The sequence below is a fragment of the Bubalus kerabau genome, chromosome 2, assembly GCF_029407905.1.
Source record: "Bubalus kerabau isolate K-KA32 ecotype Philippines breed swamp buffalo chromosome 2, PCC_UOA_SB_1v2, whole genome shotgun sequence".
In the NCBI taxonomy this organism is placed as follows: Eukaryota; Metazoa; Chordata; class Mammalia; order Artiodactyla; family Bovidae; genus Bubalus; species Bubalus kerabau.
This window is the reverse complement of record NC_073625.1, coordinates 114,727,202-114,740,068: the sequence shown is the minus strand read 5'-3', so window position 1 is coordinate 114,740,068 and position 12,867 is coordinate 114,727,202. Positions and strand designations below refer to the sequence as shown.

The 12,867-nt window shown below is 38.4% G+C and overlaps 1 protein-coding gene across 7 annotated transcripts in view; it reads left to right on the top strand.

Moving 5' to 3' along the window:
- CCDC14 (coiled-coil domain containing 14) overlaps positions 1–12,867 on the top strand; it is a 116,224-nt gene that overhangs the window by 4,628 nt on the left and 98,729 nt on the right. For all 7 annotated transcript variants that reach the window (XM_055568418.1, XM_055568419.1, XM_055568416.1 and 4 more), the window contains exons 2-5: positions 3,273–3,328; positions 3,671–3,743; positions 3,991–4,060; positions 4,152–4,274. In XM_055568418.1, coding sequence (XP_055424393.1) covers positions 3,273–3,328; positions 3,671–3,743; positions 3,991–4,060; positions 4,152–4,274 — 322 coding nt within the window. The remainder of the gene's footprint in view (positions 1–3,272; positions 3,329–3,670; positions 3,744–3,990; positions 4,061–4,151; positions 4,275–12,867) is intronic.

Sequence of the window (12,867 nt, the reverse complement as noted above, 5' to 3'; positions counted from 1 at the left end):
AGTGATGGGACCAGATGTCATGATCTTAGTTTTCTGAATGTTGAGCTTTAAGCCAACTTTTTCACTCTCTTTCACTTTCATCAAGAGGCTCTTTAGTTCTTCTTCACTTTCTGCCATAAGGGTGGTGTCATCTGCATCATTCCGCTTATATGAGGTATCTAAAATAGCTAGACTCATAGAAACAGTAAGTAGGGTGGTTGTTGCCAGGGGCTGGAGGGAGAGAAATGGAGAGATGCTATTCAGTGGGCATTAAGTTTTAGTTATGTACAATGAATAAGCTCTGTTAGATTTATGAGATAGATCTAAGAGATCTGCTGTAAACATGTGGAATTGAAGTGAAAGTGAAGTCACTCAGTCATGTCTGACTCTTCAACCCCATGGTATGTAACCTGCCAGGCTCCTCCATCCGTGGGATTTTCCAGGCAAGAATACTGGAGTGGGTTGCCATTTCCTTCTCCAGGCAGTCTTAATCCAGGAATGGAACCTGGGTCTCCCACACTGAGAGCAGACTCTTTACTGTCTGAGCCACCAGGGAATCCCATAAACATCATACTACAGTTAACAATTGATGTACACTTAAAATTTGTTGAGGGTAGATTTCATGTTACCACAATGGGAAGAAAAAAAAAAGCCGGGGGGGGCAGGTGGGGTGGGACCTGGAGATCTTTACTGTAAGGAATGGCTCAAAAATAATGGTGACGTGTTGAAATGATACAGGGACTGGTTTGAAAAGACTCCTATTGGTAGACTCTGGGACAGTTTGAGCATTAATATAAATAATGATAATCATCAGAACCCATTAAATAAACTAGGAATCAATGAGTCCATACTAGCGAACAAAGAAGTACTTCAGTGAAGTACTTCACTAAGGTTGAATGCCAGCTAATAAATCTAGAATGAATGATGTAAGTTAGAAAAATCACTATTTGACAAATGATTAAGGCAAGAATCCTCAATGAATGCTACTCGATGAAAGTTTGATGAATAGGATGTCTGCATAATCTTCAAGTATCTCCCCACAAAATGCTTAATATTTACAAAGGTAAAAATAGTAACCTGGTGAAAAATCTGGCAGGCACCACCTTAAATAATCAAACTTTACATCCCTAGTAATGGGACAAACTAACATATGCCTGCTCATACGGTATTGAGATAAATACAACATCCCTTTTGTGGTATTCCTGCCAAAAAAGCACAACCTGAATCTAATCAAGGGGAAGCAGACAAGTCTAAATGCTTACCAGAGGGACATTCTACCAAAGTAACTGCTCATATTCTTTGAATATGTCAAGGCTGTAAAAGACAATGAATGACACCTCTAGGAACTGTTCCCGAGTAAAGGAGACAAAAGAGAAATGACAGCTTAAAATGCTTCGTATGATCCTGGATTTATGGGATAAGGGCCATAATTTTTTTTTTAATGTAAAGGACAGTATTTTGATAATTGGCAAAATGTGAATAAGATCTGTAGATTAGATTATAGTATGGTTTCACTGTTAATTTCCTGATTTTGATAATTTGGTTTTATGAGAGAGTGACCTTGTCCTTAGGAAATATTTAGGAGTAAATAAATATAAAGAAGTATCATGTCTGTAACATAATCTGAAATGGTTCACACAAAAAGTAATACTATACATTTTTGAAAGGGAGAAGATGGCAGATGTAGTAAATGTCAGCAGTTGTGGAATCTTGGTAGCATTATACCGTTCTTTGTACTATTATTTCAAAATAAAGAATACAAAATACATTTGAAGGGAATCTGCTAGTATCACAGTGTTGCAGCATGCTTTATTCTGGTTAATTTTCTTTACCTGATTTTGTAATATGACCTAATGTGTGTGTGTATGTGTTTCGGTGAAATGCTTTATATAATCTTTCAATTATGCCATCATGCCATACATTTATCTCGACAGTATACTTTTTAAATTCTGACAGATAATTATTGTGGTAGTTGTTTTTAGACTTAGCATGATGGTTTGGTTTTTTATTATGGTCCTGGACAGGACACCAACATAGATACTGTGAAAGGAAAGCCCCTTAGGGTCTAGTAGAGTTGTGTTACATGGCATCTTATTTCTGCCAATGTTGGTTCTTGCTGCTGTTTTTTGACTCCCTCATATTCTAAGTTATCTTAAGGAGAAGTGAAACTTTATAATTCCAGAAAGTTTAATAGTAATTGCTCAAAGCTATCTTGAGATGAAATATGTAAACATGTCAAGAAAAATCCTAAGTGTAACTGCTAACAGTGACTACACCTAAAGGGTAAAATGAGGGAGTGAGTAGGAAATTTAACCATGTCTTTCAAAAATTATATTTTGAATAGATATTATATTTAAATAATGTAAAATTATTAATATATAAAAACGTATACCATGGAAAGTCTCCCTTGTTCTGTCCCCCAGATTCTGAGTTTCCCTCCCCAGAGGCAAGCACAGTTAACTTGCTTCTTGTGTAACTCCCAGCGTATTGGATGCGTGTAGAAGCAAATGAGTATAGTTTTCACGGGCTGGTCTTGTCAGGCATTCCAAAGAATGTGGAAAAATAGAATCAAATCATCTGCCCTATGTCTTGAGTTAATGTAGTTTGAAGACCTAGGGGAAGTAGAATATTTTGAGGGATTGAGTATAGTCCAGACTTACTATAGTAGATACTTCTGGTTAAAGTAAAATTTCAACTTCAGTCTTCAACTTACATAGACTTAAGGAACAAATCTATGTGTTGCTTGCTTGACATTTTATATAAAAAAAAAAATTTATGAGTTCAGTTGTAATAGTGGATTTTATTAAAATTAATAACATAGTACATATATAAAATGGAGTATTATTCAACCTTAACAAGAAGGAAATTTTGCACATGCTGCAACATGGATACTATGAAGATACTGTGCTAAGCAAAGTAAGCCAGTCACAAAAGGACAAATACTATCTGGTTCCATTTATATGAGATTCCTACAACAGTGAGACCAAAAGTAGAAGGGTGGTTACACCAGGTACTTAGGAGAGGATTAGAGATTAATGATTAATGGGTACAGAATTTCAGTTTGGGAAGAGGACAAAGTTCTGGAGATGGGCTGTAGTGATGGCTGTCCAACTGTGAATGTGTTTAATGCCACAGAGCCGTATACTTCAGAATGGTTTATTTTATGTTATGTATGTTTTACCAAGTGAAACAAAAGGAAACAATAACATTTTAGGTTTTGTCAGAACAGTATACTGAGAATGTGATAGAAAAATATTTGTATATCTCCTATAATATAATGCATCATGTCATAGGTAATACCTTCGGGAAAGCACACTGGACCTGCTAAATTAACAAATGGAAAGAAAGGGTAAGTACTTAAGAAAGTGTCCAACTTCAGGAATTCTCAGGAGATTTTCAAGTCTATGGGATGGACTAAATTTTTCCTACCCCAGAGAACTAAGTGAGGGTCTCTACTTTCACAAAACTCTGGGGAGAAACCTTTCATATCTCTACCCATGTTGATCATCTTAGTCTTTACAACCTTCATAAAGTCCTGCATAAATCCATCTTTTACATGGTTGGACAAGCTTTCTTATCCAACCTTTGGTGGAAAGCAAGTGTCTTTTTAGAATGTATTTTGGGAAAATATTATATTATTTGTAATTATATTTGTATTATATGTAAATGTATTAACAAACTTGTTTTCTAGGACCAATTTGAGAAAGATACCCCGTTTTAATGCAGATTCTGGCTATCCCACTCACTCTGATTCAGAAAGTCAGGTAAGAGTAAACTGAATAGATACAGTGTATACTGTTTAATTAGTTTTCAGGTAAAAGCTAAGAAGTGGAAATAAAAATTCAAAGGTGAAGTATTAATTGTCCTGACAAAGAATGAAGACTTTTTTTCTTTAAAACATGTCTTCTACCAATAATAAATTGCTCCTAAATAAGGAAATTTTAAAATTACAGAATTTTTTTTAGGCACTAAAATTTTATGTACAATTTCTATGTGACTTTCTCCTTACAGACTGAAACTGTACAGGGGCTTGATGGCTGTGCATCTTTGCTGCGGGACATTTTGAGAAATGAAGATTCAGGTTTTTTTTTTAAATGCTTCTTTGCTGATCACCTTTTCTCAATTAAGTAGTTCTCTTAATGCTAATGAATTTTTGTTTTAATCATTAATAGGTTCAGAAATAACATATTCAGAAAATAGATGTAACCTTAGACCTGTAGAAACCAAAAGATACAGATCCAAAAAGAAAGGACATGAAAAACATACTGTGCCTTCTGTAGTCCGGAAGGAAATTTGTAAGTATTTTTTTCTCTTATTTATTTAAATATGATACTTAATTATGGGAGTTTTGATAGACTACTGGGGTTATGCAATTGGGCTTACATTTTAATAATACTGGTTATACAGGTGTGTGTGTGTGCTTGTGATTTCTTTTTCCCCTCTATTCAGCTTCTAATTGCTGAGTGCTTTGCCAGGAAGAAAAGTAGAAAAAAAAATGGTTAGGTTTTGTAGGAGAATAGGTTCAAACTCAGAATGATATTCACAGATTGATTGGGTTTCATATTTCATTGGGTGTTTCATATTTCATATACATTGGGTGTATATTTATTGTTTTAAAAATACTATATGTGTATACATATATTCTAAGTAGGATCTATAGCTCAATTTTTCAGCTGCACAGTTAGAAGCTATGGTAACAGGAAGGTAAAATTCCAAGTTGGGTAGTTATGTAAGGAAAAAAAGTCTGCCACTGATTGACAGTGACTGTAGCCAAGGATGGTTTACACTCACAATTAACTTGCTGACTTAAGTGGAATGATTCAGTAAGCAGTTTAGAATAAGCAAGTTTTGATTATGTTGTTCCACAGAGGCCTATGGAACATGGTAGCCCAAAATAGAGATGAAAAAGTCCATAATGGGATTTCAGAGCATCAAGAATGGAACCAGCTAGTTCACAGTTCACGTGGGCCAAAAATGTTAGTACAGCAGAGTACAGTAAGATTTAGCTTAGGTAAGGGGTTTGAGTCATGTACAGCACTAGTTCTGGGTACTAGACATCAGGATTCAGGCAAAGAGGCTGAAATTCAGATGGTCTTGAGTCAGAACCAAGGCCGAGAAAACAACTTCCTAACCTATCTTGGAGGCCAGTTGCGTTTAGCCTTGTATTGTCTTGACCTGTGCCACTTAAGATGGCAGTCTCAAGCCACATGTGACTGCGGAGCATTCCAAGTATGGCTAGTACAACTAGGGAACTCAGTTGTAAATGTTATTTAATTTTAATTAATTTACATTTGAAAGCTGGTACTTGACCTAGTTATTAGAAAACTTTTAAAGTATGTTTGAAATAACTTGGTAAATGAATCGACTTTTTTCAACTGTAAAGTTTATTAAACCTAAATACAGATCAAGGATTTCTGATAAAAATTTACCATCCGGATTGAGATGTGCTTTATAGTAAAAATACACAGTATGCTTAGAATATTTAATGCAAAAAAATAAAATATCTCAGTGATTAATGTTAATCACATATTGTAACGTTAATATTTTGGCTGTATTGATTTGAATAAAACATTATAGTAATTAATGTTGCCTATTTTAATTTTTTTAATGTAGTTCTTGGAAAATTTTAAATTGCTTATATGATTTACATTATATTTCAGTGGGACAATATTAGTCTAATCCAGGGTGAGCATACTACAGCCAGTTTTGTTTTATTATAATGTTTAGTTATTTTGTAAATGAAGCTTTATCAGAGCACAGTCATGCTAATTCATTTTTGTTTATGTATTTTCTATGGTTACTTTCGTGTTATAGGAGCAGAGTTCAGTAGTTGTGAAAGAGACCATCTGGCCTGTTTAAAGCATAATATGTTTATTCTCTAGCCTTTTAAGAACAAGTGTGCTTACCCCTGGTCTAACTCTTAAAGTAGAAACCTATTTTGGAGGACCGATGGACAAAGAAATGAGTGGTAGTACATGGTCAGCGATGGTGCCATGGTAGCAACTTGTTGGATCCTAACTTAACTATTTGTTCAGAGTTCCCACAGAGTTCAGTCGATAAGTCATGTCTGACTCTGCGAGCCCATGGACTTCCAGACTTGTCCTTCCTTCACTATCTCCCAGAGTTTACTCAAACTCATGTCCATTGAGTCAGTGATGCTGTCCAACCATCTCATCCTCTGTCACCCTCTTCTCCTTCTGCCCTCAATCTTTCCCAGCATCAGCGTCTTTTCCAGTAAGTCGGCTTTTTGCATCAGGTGGCCAAAGTATTGGAGCTTCAGCATCAGCCCCTCCAATGAATATTCAGGGTTGATTTCCTTTAGAATTGACTGGCAAGAAAGAATAGATGGCAACACCCAAATTAAGATAGGGGTTTTATTTATGAAGAAACTCATTATAAACTCATTAGGGTATAAGGAAACCACAAGGGATTCTGCTAGCCCAGTGCTAGCAGCATGAACAGAACTGTTAATATCCCTAGGTCTTAAGGGATGAGGTGAGGAAGAGGTTACTGGGATTCAGCTAGAGATATTGTTCTGTTAGAGTAGGCCACCTTGAGAGGATCAGTGAGCTTTAAGGGACAAAGCCAGCCCAAGGTGGCCTCATAGAGAGGAGTTTGAAATACCTTGAATGCATGCTTTTTCCTGTCTTTGATAATGCCACAATTCCCATTGGATTGGACCCAACTGGAACCCTGTTGATGTATATCTAGTCAGGGATCTGATTTTCATTCTTACAAGCTAATGAATTATCCTTACTATGTCATGCATGTTGACAGGAGACACAAGACTCTTGGGTCAGAGACAAAGGTGCTGTGCTCATAGCACAGCTCGCAGCATGCACATTAGCATATTTGTGCTGGTTCTGCCTCACTGCCAACTGCCAGTGGGATGATACGATGGACCCACGGGGAAACTGCACATGCTGAAGAGCACTGAGCTTGGGGAATTCATTGCTTTGGTGGTAAGCAGTTAGAAAGCCTATACTTGACTGACGGAAAAACATCACCTTATCCCTCAACGTTGCTCAGTATAAACACAGCCCTGAAAAATGTCCCAGGTACAGAGCTTAGCTCAAAGCCTTACTTTTTCTTTGGTAAACCCAGCAAGACATGTAGGAGCACAAGAGACCCATAAAGGAATGTCTCTTAATAATGTAATCCATACAGAGTAGCATCCCAGAGAGAGCAGAGCAGAGTGGAGATGGGTAGAAGGTGGGTTTGGTGAAGCAAAAGAGAGAGATCTGGCATTCTTAGTCCCTAGCATTAAATTCTTATTTGGATTAGAGTCAGACCAGCAGTTCTGGCCTGTTATCAGTATATAATATTCTTATTGTCCTTTCCCCTACACTGTCATCATCAGAAGTTAGGACCTACTTGCCAAAGGACAATCTCCATTAGGGTTATAGTATAAGAAGTGGTTCTCATTGACCAAGGTTTATTCTTTGGAAGCAGAAACCTCTTTCCCTTTGGTTAAATTACTTCATCTTTCTTTGCTTTATCACTGTAGCACTATCTAGAAAGGATATTTTTTTTTCTTTTTTTGTAGTTAACAGCTGTTAGCCAGTACAAGGTTTTTGCTCTGTTAATCACAGTGCCTAAAATACACAAAAGCTGGGACTTCTTTGGTGGTCCAGTGGTTAAGACTCTACACTTCCAATGCAGAGGGCACAGTCTGATGCCTGGTCGGAGAACTAAGATCCCACATGCCACTGGATATGGCCAGAAGATTTTTTTTTAATAAAATAAATAAAAATGCCCTTTATCTAAAAAGCACAATTTCTGACAACTCACCAATTTAACATTAAAAAAAAAATAGGCAAAACTGCATTTCCTTCCTTTTTCATCTCTCCACAAGTGAGATAGTCCTAATTAGAACTTTAGGAATTTATTATAGCATGTTAACTAGTATCTACATATCATTTTAACTTTAACATATGTTATCTTACTATTTTGTGTTACTGTCTTCTGGGGCGTGGGCTCCTTATGTATTTTCTGTCTGGGACCTGCCAGATCACTGGGTGTCTGTGGAGTCACACCCACCCACCCTGTTGTTTACTCAGAGGAATGAGGCAGAAAGGCAGTTCCAAAAATGCATTGAGAGCTTACCCAAGAGTGCACCTGACATTTAAAAGAAAAAAAAAAAAAAAACATTTTTTAATAAGCAGCTACTTAGTTTTGATAACTGTATTGAATGCTGTGGTCACATGCTCCTACCTTCAGTATCATATATATATTTCTGCCCTCATCTTGGAGAAATAAACCACTACAGGCAGAATATTTTTAGCATTGATTGCCCCCATCAAGGCCAAGTGTTCTCCATATTTCAAATTATAATAGGCATCCAGCAATGCCTATCTGCAGTAGGTGTTTATTCCATATTTGGGTGGCAGGAATTATCTAAAAATTGTACATCCACTTAATGGTTTTTAACTTGTCTTGGATAAATTGTTTTAAGATTTTTGTGTCTTAAATACAGATTAGAGTTTCACATAGATTGAGTTAATGGAGCAGTTAAGTAAGACATGTTAATTCTAAAGCTTTGAATTTTAAGAAGTTATTTGAAGTTTATTAATTTATGTTGGGTGATGGCATCTGCTGGCAAAGGCAAAATATTGTAGCTTAACTTAATCAGAGATTAAGACAGAATGTGGTCCACTGGAGAAGGGAATAGCAAACCACTTCAGTATTCTTGCCTTGAGAACGCCATGAACAGTAGGAAAAGGCAAAATGATAGGATACTGAAAAGGGAACTCCCTGGGTCGGTAGGGGCCCAATATGCTACTGGAGATCAGTGGAGAAATAACTCCAAAAAGAATGAAGGGATGGAGCCAAAGCAAAAACAATACCCAGTTGTGGATGTGACTGGTGATAGGAGCAAGGTCCGATGCTGTAAAGAGCAATATTGCATAGGAACCTGGAATGTCAGGTCCATGAATCAAGGCAAATTGGAAGTGGTCAAACAGGAGGTGGCAAGAGTGAACATTGACATTCTAGGAATCAGCGAACTAAAATGGACTGGAATGGGTGAATTTAACGCAGATGACCATTATATCTACTACTGTGGGCAGGAATCCCTCAGAAGAAATGGAGTAGCCATCATGGTCAACAAAAGAGTCCGAAATGCAGTACTTGGATGCAATCTCAAAAACGACAGAATGATCTCTATTCATTTCCAAGGCAAACCATTCAATATCATGGTAATCCAAGCCTATGTCCCAACCAGTAATGCTAAAGAAGCTGAAGTTGAATGGTTCTATGAAGACCTACAAGACCTTTTAGAACTAACACCCAAAAAAGATGTCCTTTCATTATAGGGGACTGGAATGCAGAAGTAGGAAGTCAAGAAACACCTGGAGTAACAGGCAAATTGGGCCTTGGAGTACAGAATGAAGCAGGGCAAAGGCTAATAGAGTTTTGCCAAGAGAACGTACTGGTCATAGCAAACACCCTCTTCCTACAACACAAGAGAAGACTCTACACATGGACATCACCAGAGGGTCAACACCGAAATCAGATTGATTATATTGTTTGCAGCCAAAAATGGAGAAGCTCTATACAGTCAGCAAAAACAAGACCAGGAGCTGACTGTGGCTCAGATCATGAACACCTTATTGCCAAATTCAGACTTAAATTGAAGAAAGTAGGGAAAACCACTAGACCATTCAGGTATGACCTAAATCAAATCCCTTATGATTATACAGTGGAAGTGAGAAATAGATTTAAGGGCCTACACCTGATAGCTAGAGTGCCTGATGAACTATGGAATGAGGTTCGTGACATTGTACAGGAGACAGGGATCAAGACCATTCCCATGGAAAAGATATGCAGAAAAAGCAAAATGGCTGTCTGGGGAGGCCTTACAAATAGCTGTGAAAAGAAGGGAAGTGAAAAGCAAAGGAAAAAAGGAAAGATATAAGCATCTGAATGCAGAGTTTCAAAGAATAGCAAGAAGAGATAAGAAAGCCTTCCTCAGCGATCAATGCAAAGAAATAGAGGAAAACAACAGAATGGGAAAGACTAGAGATCTCTTCAAGAAAATTAGAGACACCAAAGGAACATTTCATGCAAAGATGGGCTCGATAAAGGACAGAAATGGTATGGACCTAACAGAAGCAGAAGATATTAAGAAGAGGTGGCAAGAATACACAGAAGAACGGTACAAAAAAGAGCTTCACGACCCAGATAATCCCGATGGTGTGATCACTGACCTAAAGCCAAACATCCTGGAATGTGAAGTCAAGTGGGCCTTAGAAAGCATCACTACAAACAAAGCTAGTGGAGGTGATGGAATTCCAGTTGAGCTATTCCAAATCCTGAAAGATGATGCTGTGAAAGTGCTGCACTCAATATGCCAGCAAATTTGGAAAATTCAGCCGTGGCCACAGGACTGGAAAAGGTCAGTTTTCATTCCAATCCCCAAGAAAGGCAATGCCAAAGAATGCTCAAACTGCCACACAATTGCACTCATCTCACATGCTAGTAAAGTAATGCTCAAAATTCTCCAAGCCAGGCTTCAGCAATATGTGAACCGTGAACTTCCAGATGTTCAAGCTGGTTTTAGAAAAGGCAGAGGAACCAGAGATCAAATTGCCAACATCCGCTGGATCATGGAAAAAGCAAGAGAGTTCCAGAAAAACATCTATTTCTGCTTTATTGACTATGCCAAAGCCTTTGACTGTGTGGATCACAAGAAACTGTGGAAAATTCTGAAAAAGATGGGAATACCAGACCACCTGACCTGCCTCTTGAGAAACCTGTATGCAGGTCAGGAAGCAACAGTTAGAACTGGACATGGAACAACAGACTGGTTCCAAATAGGAAAAGGAGTACGTCAAGGCTGTATATTGTCACCCTGCTTATTTAACTTCTATGCAGAGTACATCATGAGAAATGCTGGGCTGTAAGAAGCACAAGCTGGAATCAAGATTGCCGGGAGAAATATCAATAACCTCAGATATGCAGATGATACCACCCTTATGGCAGAAAATGAAGAGGAACTAAAAAGGCTATTGATGAAAGTGAAAGAGGAGAGTGAAAAAGTTGGCTTAAAGCTCAACATTCAGAAAATGAAGATCATGGCATCCGGTCCCATCACTTCACAGGAAATAGATGGGGAAACACTGGAAACAGTGTCAGACTTTATTTTTTTTGGGCTCCAAAATCACTGCAGATGGTGATTGCAGCCATGAAATTAAAAGACACTTACTTCTTGGAAGGAAAGTTATGACCAACCTAGACAGCATATTCAAAAGCAGAGATATTACTTTACCAACAAAGGTCTGTCTAGTCAAGGCTATGGTTTTTCCAGTGGTCATGTATGGATGTGAGAGTCGGACTGTGAAGAAAGCTGAGCACCGAAGAATTGATGCTTTTGAACTGTGGTGTTGGAGAAGACTCTTGAGAGTCCCTTGGACTGCAAGGCGATCCAACCAGTCCATCCTAAGGGAGATCAGTCCTGAGTGTTGATTGGAAGGCTGATACTGAAGCTGAAACTCCAGTATTTTGGCCACCTCATGCAAAGAGTTGACTCATTGGAAAAGACCCTGCTGCTGGGAGGGATTGGGGGCTGGAGGAGAAGGGGATGACAGAGGATGAGATGCCTGGATGGCATCACTGACTCGATGGATGTGAGTTTGAGTGAACTCTGGGAGTTGGTTGATGGACAGGGAGGCCTGACGTGCTGTGATTCATGGGGTGGCAAAGAGTTGGACACGACTGAGCAACTGAACTGAACTGAATCAGAGATTGTGAAAACCATCTCTTGAAAAGAAAGTGAATGAGTGCCAATGCTTGGGACCTATGAGTATAAAATCTGAGAACTCCTCAAACCAGACATATATTATGGAGCCAAAAGAAATCCAAGAGCAGAAGAGAGACCTAGGAATTAGGAGGAAAGGAAGAACAATATTCTGGATGGCCGTGGGCTGCATGGGATCTCAGCTTTCATCATTTTAGATTCGAAGTTAAAACTATTTTAGGAGGGTACTTTTCCTTTTTATTTATTATAAATTGTATTTCCACTAAGGATTTCCTTGGTGGTCCAGTGGCTAATACTCTACACTCCCAGTGCAGCGGGACCCACCCAGGTTCTATCCCTGGTCAGGGAACTAGATCCCACATGCGACAACTGAAAAGATCTCACTTTCCAATGGCAGAAAGTAAAGAGGGGCTAAAGTGCCTCTTGATAAGAGTGAAAGAGGAGAGTGAAAAAGCTGTCTTGAAACTCAACATTGAAAATACTAAGGTCATGGTATCTGGTCCCATCATTTCATGGCAAGTAGAAGGGGGAAATGTGGAAGTAGTAGCAGATTTTATTTTCTTGAGCTCCAAAATCACTGCAGACAATGACTGCAGCCATGAAATTAAAGACACTTGCTTCTTGGAAGGAAAGCTATGACAAACTTAGACACCCTATTAAAAAGCAGAGACATCACTTTGCTGACAAAGATCTGTATAGTCAAAGCTAGGCCTTTCCAGTAGTCATGTACAGATGTGAGAGTTGGACCATAAAGAAGGCTGAGTGCTAAAAAATTGATGCTTTTGTACCGTGGTACTGGAGAAGACTCTTGAGAGTCCTTTGGACTGAAAGTAGATCAAACCAGTGAATCCTAAAGGAAATCAACCCTGAATATTCATTGAAAGGACTGACGCTGAAGCTCCAATAATTTGGCCACCTGATGTGAAGAGCTGAGTCATTGGAAAAGAGTCAGCTGATGCTGGAAAAGATTGAAGGGAAAAGGAGAAGGAGTCAGCAGAGGATGATAGCTAGATGACTCAATGGATATGAATTTGAGCAAACTGGGAGATAGTGGAGAAAAGAGGAGTGCGGTGTGTTGCAATCCAGGAGGTTGCAAATAGTTGGACACGACTTAGGGACTCAACAACATT